Raw genomic sequence first — 9,931 nt, 5'->3', positions numbered from 1 at the left:
TCGTCAAAACCAAACCCCCCCATTATTAAATTATATTATTTAGTTAGTTTTCATTGTTGTTAGTCTTTTAATTCAATTTCCGTCCATTTCAGTTCCTAGTGTCTAATTTGATTGTTTTCATTATTTTGAGTCATTCTAAGTGTGTTTCGAGTTATTAGAGTTTTTAGCCTAGTTTTGTGTCCTTGAGTCTTATTTAATATTTTTAATAGATTAGCAATCCCTCCTAATCCCCAGCCTAGAACGATACCCTACTTACATCTATACTACAATTGTCAAAAAGAGGGTTTAATTTGTGTGTCAAGTAATTCTCACATCAGGTTTTCGCCGTTCTGTGGCCCCAGTCAGCTAACGAGTTCAGCGATTTGCAAGTCTTTTTCTTCCACAGTCCGTGTTAACCTTGCGATCGCTTCATTCATTTGAGCCAGTTGTTCTTCAATAGAGGTAACGCCAATGGTCATGATTTGTGCAACCAATAGACGTGACTTTGCTTTAGACATCCAGGATGCTGACGAAGAACGTCGTTGACTTCTTTGAGATGTCATCTTGTGTGCCTCAACATCATGCTTCGGTGCCCCCAATAAGGTCAGGTTGATGACGGACTCGCGCCTTTGATGCTCCCCTTGCTCATTTAGCAGCACCAACTTTGAAGTGGCATGTTAAGGAGCAGTTGTGGCCCAAATGGATTGTCCGTTCCCAGCAGAAGTGCTCAGGATCCTTCCTTTGGTGGTTGCGAGAACAGCTTGTTCTTTGCTTGATGCCATTGACTTTGAGACATGTTTGGATTCCTTGAACGAAGAAAGAGATGAGAGGTAGAGATTGTCCGCTAGGCGTGCCAAATTTGTAAACACGAAATTTTCCTGAAACAAAAGAGACAAGAACAACGTGCACAAAATAATATTTTGTATTTGATGATTTTGGGTTACAATCTCTCTTAAATTTGATCCTCTAATTCAATCTCCGTAAGGTGTGTATTTATGGATGTGCGATTGATCCAAGGGCCGTCGAGGCTTGATCTTGGATGAACGGTTGAAAGTTTCTTCAAGGGCCGTTGGGGCTTGATCTTAGGATGAACGGATGATGAACGATGAACACTTTCTTCAAGGGCTGTCGGAGCTTGATCTTGAATTGGTGGAAGTTCTTCAAGGGCCTTTGGGGCTTGATCTTGAATTGGTGAAAGTTCTTCAAAGGGCCGTTGGGGCTTGATCTTGAAGGTGGATGATTGTTAATCCAAGGGTCGTCGGGGCTTGATCTTGGAAGAAAGATGAACGAAGAACGAAGAGAGTTTTCTTGATTCTTCGAGAACCTGGATGCTTGAAAGCTTCGGAGTTTCAGAGCTTCAGAGCTTCAAGGTTTTGGTGTAATATGAATTGGTTTTCTATTGGTCCCCTAAAATGGATGAAATGGCTTCTATTTATAGAATTTTCTAAATCCTAATTTTGAATATATTATTCAGATGAAATAAATCGTTTCTGCCAGGTGTTGACACGTGTCCTGTTTGATGACTTTTATGATGATTCTCGATTTTTTGTTTAGACACACGCTACGTGTAAAATTTATGTAATACATGAGCATTGAAACTTTGATTTATCGGTCAATATTTATTTACCGAAATTTCGATGTCTACAGTCACGTTGCAACAAACGAGGCCTTTCCTCCTTACCGAAGGGAGTGAAGTATTACCCTTTGTTAATTTACTTGAATGCTAAGGTTTGAGCATGTATTAAGCAAATAAATTTGAGGTGTTTTGAGTATATTGGTCGTAAAATATCTTTTACAAAAGTATAAAGATCGTTATATCTTAGTCTCACTTAACTCTATATTAATCACACCGTGCAGTTAATAAAGAGACTTGAAATGAAAATATAGCTACAACTAGAATCAATGAACATTCAAATAAGGAAGCCTACTCGAATTATTTGACTACCGAAAACGAATCTTCTGTAGCGAGATTTATGTGGTCTTTTACAAAATTGAATATGTGGGCCCTTTTTATATAGCTTAAATTAAATTAATAAATAATCATGCACACTTGATAAAGTGAGGATTATACTTAAATAATCACTTAACCCAAACACATTATAGAAAATATGATTATTGCAGGGAACTAAGCCCAATAAGGGAGGCCCAAATATTAGCCCAAAATAAAAGCAAACGTTTATAGCCGATTTCTAAGGTGTGGACCGCACTCTGCGGATTCTTGCATGCGGACAAGATGTGGATCATTGGACGAAAATGGAACGGCTCAAAACGAATCCATCATAATGAGGTTAGGGTGAAACCGGATCATAATGAGCGGTTACTTAGTTAAAATGGTACCTGACATGTATTCAAAATTTCTGGAGATTTAAACTGTCCCCCCACACCCTGACATCAACACTTACCATCTTGAGTAAGTTTTGTCCTCCTCTAAGAATCAAAACGAATTAAAATGGAACCGGGCTGAACCGTAATGTGCCCACCCTTAGCCCAGAATCAAACCATACACACATTGTCATGTTAGTTCATAAGAAAAAATCTCAATTGGCTAGACGCGAAAACAGAAACAAACTTCACCCATTTAAATACCTTCGTTTGTGCCTCTTCTTTCCTGTAACTCGACTCATCTCTTAAGAGATTTATACTTTTTCCATCGAGTATGTACCTGATTTAAGCATCGGAAAGCGATTAGTTGGTACCACTGTGCAACTCATCCACTCTAAAGAGAAGTTTCAAGTCTTCCAAGTACGTTCATTCATACTTGGCTACCATCGAAGCCAATACCCCACCAAATCACTTAATATATATATATATATATATATATAATTTTTTTTTTTTTGAATAAACGATATTATCAATCATAAGAGGAATGTGGTAAGCTTAGCCTTAAAACGGGCTACTAATAATATGATTCAAATTCATCATTTGCGAAAATCGAACTTCAAACCTCTTACTTAGAAGTGAAAAGAAATACCACTACATCGTAGTACTAAATGGCTACTTCACACAGACTTAAAAGGACATGCAGTTTACACCATCAAAAGGGTTGGAGGAAACTCCCTCATCTATGTATCCAGAAACCCCCTAGCTCAAACTTTTAAGTCCTAAGCCTATCCTTGACGCAAACAATTTGACTTTCAACTTTTTGATCTTACGCATTAGAGAGAGAGTAAGTCAATTTTACAGTTAAAATGTAACCTTTGTATCTTCTAAAGGAAGTCCCACTTTTAAATTCAGAGTTATACCCAAAGTTAAATATGACTTTACGTATAACATTAAGGGCATTGCATGATTTCAACTTTCCGAATGCATTGGAGAGGGATTGAGTCAAATTTAGAGTCAAACATCACCTTTGACTTGTAAATTTTCCCGTGCATAGGAGATTTCCTAATATTGTCATTTAGGAGTCTTTACACTTTACTAGCATATATGCTACAAACAATGACAGTGGCATGAAACATCTATCATCCTTGCAAACGTACATGTACCAAAACAAAACAAGATTTAAGGTCAAGATTTTCACACAAGAAATATCCGGTGGACCGGCAAACCATTCATGGTCCTTGAGCACCGCTGACTATTTTTAGGTGCAGCAGATGGAAGGTGACGACAGGCACGCGCCGCCTGCTATGCAGCAGACCATCAGCTGTTCAATGGTGCTCACTCACCGCCGACTATTTTTAGGTGCAGGAGTCGGATGGTGATGGATAATACTCAGCAGACCAGCAGCTCTTCAGTTGTGGCTCACTGCTGACTATTTTTAGGTGCAGCAGTTGGATAATGAATGGCAAGCACCACCTGTTCTTCAGAAGACCATCAGCCGCTTAATGGTGCTCTCACCTCCGTCTATTTTCGGGTGCGGCCGTTGGATGGTTGTTCGCCGCCCTCTATTTTTAATTCCCCATCCTCAACTCATCCTGGAGGACCTACAAAATAGCATTTTCCCTACAACGGTTGAACTCAAACCGCAGTCCACACAACACTCCAGGACACAATTGATACCGGAAACAAAAAATACAAGGCACATAAAAACTAATTCAAAAGTTGATGTTTTCGTGCGTATCGGTAAAAGAACAATTCAGACGACTTGTGGAACAAAACCATACTTAAATTCATGAACTGATAAATGTACAAAATGTGCTGTCTTCCACCGCCTTCGGTGGGAGATAGCAAGTTCTGTTCGAACTACAAAAGATAAATATAAATATTTCTGAAAGAGGGAAAAAATGGGAGGACAATTACAAGTGAAAGAGCTCTAAAACCCTAAAGAATGTAGATATGGGTAAGGCTCCAAACTAACACATCAAAAAATACCAAAAAGAAGAGATGACGTTGGTCACTTCCCTTCGGCCGCTAAATTGCTTAACAAGAAAACAAAAGACGAAAAAAGAAGGAAGGGTAACCCTACAACAGTAAAAACCCTAATTAGAAGTTAAAAAGAAGGCACACACTATTAGCTCTGCACGTCTTGTCTGCTCAAGAGTCCGCTTAAGAAGGGTGTTATTGCTGCAAGTAATGCCTTGGGACACTCTTCGTGGGGAAGATGGCCACATCCGGATATTGCAACTAGTCTCTGCATAGACCAATACCCAATTAGTTACATTGAGACGGTGATCGTCATTCATCACGCTTTAAGTCTATAAATACTATTGGAGAGTTACATGTTTAGGGCATGGGAAATTCGATTCAGTTCAACTGGAACCACTGACTTTTATTGTTCACACTAGTTACCAAATCCTTGGGAGCAGCCTCTCCATAAATGGGGGTAAGGCTAGCCGACATTCACCTCTCCCAGACCCTGCGTAAAGCGGGAGCTTTGTGCACTGGGTACGACCTTTTTACTAGTTACCAAATCCGTTTAACGCTCACCTCCCAAAATTATAGAAGAGTAGAAAGCAGGAACTCACAGAATTTACAAGTTTGGAAGCCATAGCTTGAGAAGATTTAAGAGAGACAAGGGAATCCTCAGCGCCTGCGATGACTAAAACTGGCATGTCTTCAACTGCCTTTAGTAATGATTCTGCATTTTTCGGTGAAAGTAGTGTCTCGTATGACAGTCTACCTATCTCATGGAGTGCTTCATCCCATCCTTCTACACATAGAGGGGCCTGGTTGCAAAAACAAAAAGAAGGGAGATCAAACAAATGATTACTAAAATTTGATTTCACAATCACAATCTTTATACAATCAGCACATACACTAAAGCTTTGCTTTATACTTGAACCTAATCGTTGACCCCAAACAAAAAAAACTTAAACCTAATCTCTCCTACATTTTTATATGCTCAAGAGAAAGACACAGCTGGAGTGAAAACGATGTTTCCAATAAATTTTTATCAATACGAATAAGGAAAGACCACTGTTCTGAAAACAGCTGCCCCTTGATGATCAAGAATGAGTATGAGCTGCAGGAATGAAAGGAGGAAACATCGGAAAAAAATTTCATTCATTCATTCAGAAATTTGTAGTGCCCAAGAGTGGTTAAATCTGTTTGTTGCCCTCAATTTTGCAGGAATGTGTCTTAACTTAGAACTTAAAATTTCCTTTTCGGTTAACTGTACACTATCTCAAGGATGTTCTGTTATTTCCATTCTTTTCCCTCGTTTCACATAATATTGAAGGGCATACCTTATAAAGGCTCAAAATGTCTGTTGTCAGCTTTGTTGCATCGTACCAGGCACGCCTATTCACCACTTGTGTAATTTCTGTTCGCAGTAATGGACGAACCAGGTGCTTTTTCCCTAGTGAAGTTCTCAAGAGTATCCTCGCAAAAGCAGGCACAACTTCTCTTGACAAGCTAACATTTAACAATACTACGCCTTTAATTGTAACCTGAATTGTATAACAAAATAAAACCGACAAAATATAATGAATATTAAAATAATAGAGAAAGAAAAAGAAAAACATCTAAGGACAATATGGTGTAAACATATTCAAAGAAGCGGCATCATTCCCCCCTTTTGAATAAAAGAGGACAGTAATATCTTTATCGCTTCCTATTTTATCATCACGTATGATATCACGGAATGTTGCATCTTCATGCATGGGAGGATGACACCAGTATTTCAGCCTAACGATGGTACTTATCCTATCTTAAATTTTCCAATGGCTACTGGTACGCTTAGTGTGAAAGTGAACATAAAATGCCTATATCAACCAATGAACAGTACAAAACTCATACAGGGTTATGTAGGCATGGAAAACAGCCCAACAGCATAGTCTTGATAGCAAAACTTCCAGTATCTTTGATACTAACTTATATCGGAGCAAGTAATTAATTTCACATGTAGGAAGAGTTAGAAGCAAAAAGGTCCAATTAGTTTATGATATCTTAAATGAAAACTAAGAAGGGATACTCACATTGAAAGAATTCACTGATGCTTGTACTTTTTGTGCAGCCATCAAAGCTAGAAGGCCTCCATCATCATGACCAGCAAGCACCACTGAAGAAAATCCCATCTCAGAGCAGAAAGAAAGAAGCAGGTCAACCTGGTAAATTAGGTTAAAAAATTTCAGATCAATATAAAGTCTAGAAATAAAACTTGAGGAACACATAAGCTACATGGGGAAGGGGACCAATAAGTGCATCGCTGTGTTCAATGATGTGCCCATGTTTCAGGACTGTTCAATGATGTGCCCATGTTGGATAAACAATTTGACTAGGATCAGCCTAAAGGATACACTAGAAAACTTTGAAAGCACGACAGTAGATCCCATTGACCATCCATGGGCACCCATTGACCATGGTGATCTATGGTGAGTGGTGATGTTTGTGCTTGTTATGGTGATGATAGTGATATATGGAGCATTCATGGGCACCCATTGACCATCCCCACCCAACTCAAGGGTAAAGTACATGGAACTTATCATAGAGTAACTAAAGTGGGAGACCAATTACTTGAGAATCAAGTTTATAAGGATTAGGCATTTCTTTATCCTCCCAATCTTCCCGTCGCAGCCTTGAGGTTAGGCCCCAACCAGGGCGATCAAAAGCAGCAACTGTGCAACCAACTTGCCGGGAAAGGGTCCCCATCACATGCCTCCAAGAAAAGGCTCCTCCCCCAAACCCATGCACTAATAGAATACCAAACTGGTCACTTCCTTCCATTTCTTTGTTTGGAGTACCAAAATTTAATTTACTACCCTCATCCTCTTCACCAGCATTGTATAGTCTCAAGACAGGAATCTCTTCAGAAAGAACAGGAGAAACTGTAGAACCGTCCAATAAAGGTACATAGAGAGATGAGCCGTGAAATTGATTACTGTAGCTCCTGTGGAGATGGTTTTGGCCTTTCGATAACAAGCTTAATGGATGTCGATCTAGTTTTGGCCTCCCCATAGCCATTTTTGGGGAGCTAGGTTCAAGAAATGCAATGGATGACAAGGAATGAGGTGGTGAACCAGGCAAGCTAAGCTTGTAATGAAGAGTAAGCCCCCTGCACGTGATGAATAAGCTGTCAATATCTGTAATTACTCTGACTGGGAGTTCACCATCATCTCGAGCTGTAGAAAAAGGCTTACGCCTCATTTCACTGTCACTTTTTGGGGTTTTTCCTCCCGAGGGAGTGGGAGATCTTGGGACCTTCTGATAGCCAGAGAATACATTTTTGCATGAAAGGACCTGTTCATTTGATAAACAAAGTTCGTTACAAACTACCAAAAGTTAAAGTTAGATAATCATTTGTGTATAATCAAGTGTAATAAGCAGAAGGCAGAGGCTGTTAGAGTGCATAATTATTCCATGCATTGTGGTTGCAAAACTCTTTCGACAATTAAGAATAACGGAAAACTGAGTATGAATAAAGAAAATTTAAACAAAAACAAAAAAACCTTAAGCAAACTTACAGTTTCTGGATCAACTCGGTGAAATAGGAGCTTTCTCCTTGCTCTGCAACTTGTTCTATAAGCAACCACAGTATGTCCAAGGGAAAAGACTACTGATGAGAGAAACAAGACAGGCATTCCCCATGACTTCTTCAAGTGGAGTCTCTGCCTTGAGAGGGAAGACGAAGCTTCAGCCTCAATTTGAGAATTTACAGTGAAAAGACAAGCTTTGATTGAAAGAAGTAGAATTGAGATGAAGGAACAGAAAGTCACAGTTCCAAGGTATGGACCGTGTGAGAGAGCAGGGCCATCGCACATGGAATGCACACCTGCAATAAACGAAATCCATAAATTAGCATATATATACGGCACACAAGGAAGGTTCATTCGTATCGCTGCTATGTTTATAAATTCTGTAAGCATGGCCATAGAGACATCTTCCGAATGGTTACTGAGAAAACACAGCTGTAAAAGGCATTTTGTGCATCACTCGAAAAGTAAACTCCGCTTTACTAAGCGAAATACTTGAACTGACGTCACTTGTCAGCAAAATAGCAATGGTAGGTTCAAACTGATTGGTAACAACAGGGCACTAGCTACATGCTCATTTCATTCATGTCTAAAGCTACACAGAACAGAGGGATCGTTCGAACCCGAAAAATGCAACCATTCCATTTTGCTCAAGATGTCTGATCATCAAGGAACAAAAACCCGAAAGAAAATTAATCATAATAAACAAACAATGTAACTTTGTGATCAAAACCCAGAATAGTGGGGAAACAAATTTCAAAATCCTTAAATTTCTTTCAAATTAAAAAAATAAACACACTTCGGATTCCTAAAGGGGAGTATCAAAGTTCAATCACAAAAAACTAAAACTAAAATATAAAAAACTCAGAAAAGAGATAGAAAGGTGCATACAGATAATGATAAGAGATCTGATAAAGGAAACCAGAGGAATATCGGTGAGCGAGCTCTTGAAGGCGTATCGATGCAAATGCTCTTTGAATCCGTAGCACGTCACGCACGTGAAGCTCGATATCAACACGCACGGCACCAGCATGTCCCCTATCGCCACCAGCGCCGGCAGCGACGACACTAGCAGCGACGCCACCATCGCCACCATGAAGAACACCGTCCGTAAGCATCTCCGAACCTTCTCCAAGAAGTAACCTCCCTTCGCCATTCCAACAAGAAGAAGCAACAGTAATGATCCAACCCGACGGCACTCGCTTTCTCTCTCCTCTGATTATATACACGAGCAGACGAAAACACCGATCTTGATCGGACGGCGGTGGCGGTCCAGAGCCGTACCTTATGTCGGGCTCCTCACGGAGCTCAACGGAACTGAAACCGAAACCCTAGCCGAGTACAGAAAGTACAGAGGAAACGGCGGCGGAGGCGTTGGCTTTTCCGCCATTTCCGGGCGCCAGTAGAGGGGCAAAACCGTAAATTCAGAAGGATTGCTGAGAGACCATCGCTGATGCCATGGAAATTGCGGCAGCGGAAGGTAGAGGAGAAAGAGGGGCTAGGGTTTTGAAACGATAAGAGACGCAGAGACGGAGGAGCTTTTGAAATGAATCCAAAGGCCTCTTCTTCTCTTTGGTGTTGTTTTTTGAAACGTTGGATGGTTCTCTCTCTTCTTCTTCTTTCCTCATGTGTTTTTTTTTAAATTCATTCATCTTCAAAAAAAAAAAAAAAAAAACCCAGTAATTTTAATTGTTTGAAATTAGAGGTGGGGTGGGTGGGGTGGTCTTTGGCTCTTTGTTTTCATCGTTAATCAAATTGTAATTTTTCACTTCTCTAATTTATCATCGTTTTAATTTTTTTAATAATGCAATATTATATATTAATTTACACATACCATTGTTTTGTTGTTAAAGAACGTTGTAGTAAGTCAATTGGTACTACGATATAATGGTATTACTTTTCACTTTCTTGTTTCAAAACTTATTATACTAAAATACTCGATTATTTGTGGAGATTGTATATGTAATTGTAATTAAGTATATACTTACTCAACTAACTGAATACAAAAACTAGAATAATACTACACTTACTACACTGGTATCACTTCTCTAACAGTAGTGAGACCTACTTGTATTGATGGATATCACTTTATTAGATATGTG

At 39.4% G+C, this 9,931-nt stretch overlaps 1 protein-coding gene across 1 annotated transcript; it reads right to left on the bottom strand.

Annotated features, from left to right (window-relative positions):
* Positions 1–4,063: 4,063 nt before the first annotated feature.
* On the bottom strand, positions 4,064–9,504 carry LOC103410943 (uncharacterized). Its single transcript, XM_029108410.2, has 7 exons — positions 8,721–9,504; positions 7,821–8,128; positions 6,874–7,596; positions 6,336–6,464; positions 5,604–5,807; positions 4,884–5,084; positions 4,064–4,549 (listed from the first exon to the last, which is right to left on the bottom strand). Exons 1-7 carry the CDS (start codon positions 8,983–8,985, stop codon positions 4,430–4,432), a joined length of 1,950 nt encoding a protein of 649 aa, XP_028964243.1. The 5' UTR covers positions 8,986–9,504; the 3' UTR covers positions 4,064–4,429.
* Between the last annotated feature and the right edge of the window lie 427 nt (positions 9,505–9,931).

The sequence above is a fragment of the Malus domestica genome, chromosome 09 (assembly GCF_042453785.1).
Source record: "Malus domestica chromosome 09, GDT2T_hap1".
NCBI lineage: Eukaryota > Viridiplantae > Streptophyta > Magnoliopsida > Rosales > Rosaceae > Malus > Malus domestica.
Note: the sequence above shows the minus strand (reverse complement) of the source record. Positions and strands in the feature narration are given on the sequence as shown.

Bases quoted from the DNA above. Each gene is read 5' to 3' on its own strand.
- LOC103410943 (XM_029108410.2), bottom strand. From the start codon at position 8,985: ATGGCGAAGGGAGGTTACTTCTTGGAGAAGGTTCGGAGATGCTTACGG. The intron at 6,465-6,873 runs GTAATTGGTCTC...CTAATTTACCAG, and splicing joins CTTATAAACTTGATTCTCAA to GTTGACCTGCTTCTTTCTTT. The intron at 5,085-5,603 runs GTATGCCCTTCA...TTTTGCAACCAG, and splicing joins ACATTTTGAGCCTTTATAAG to GCCCCTCTATGTGTAGAAGG.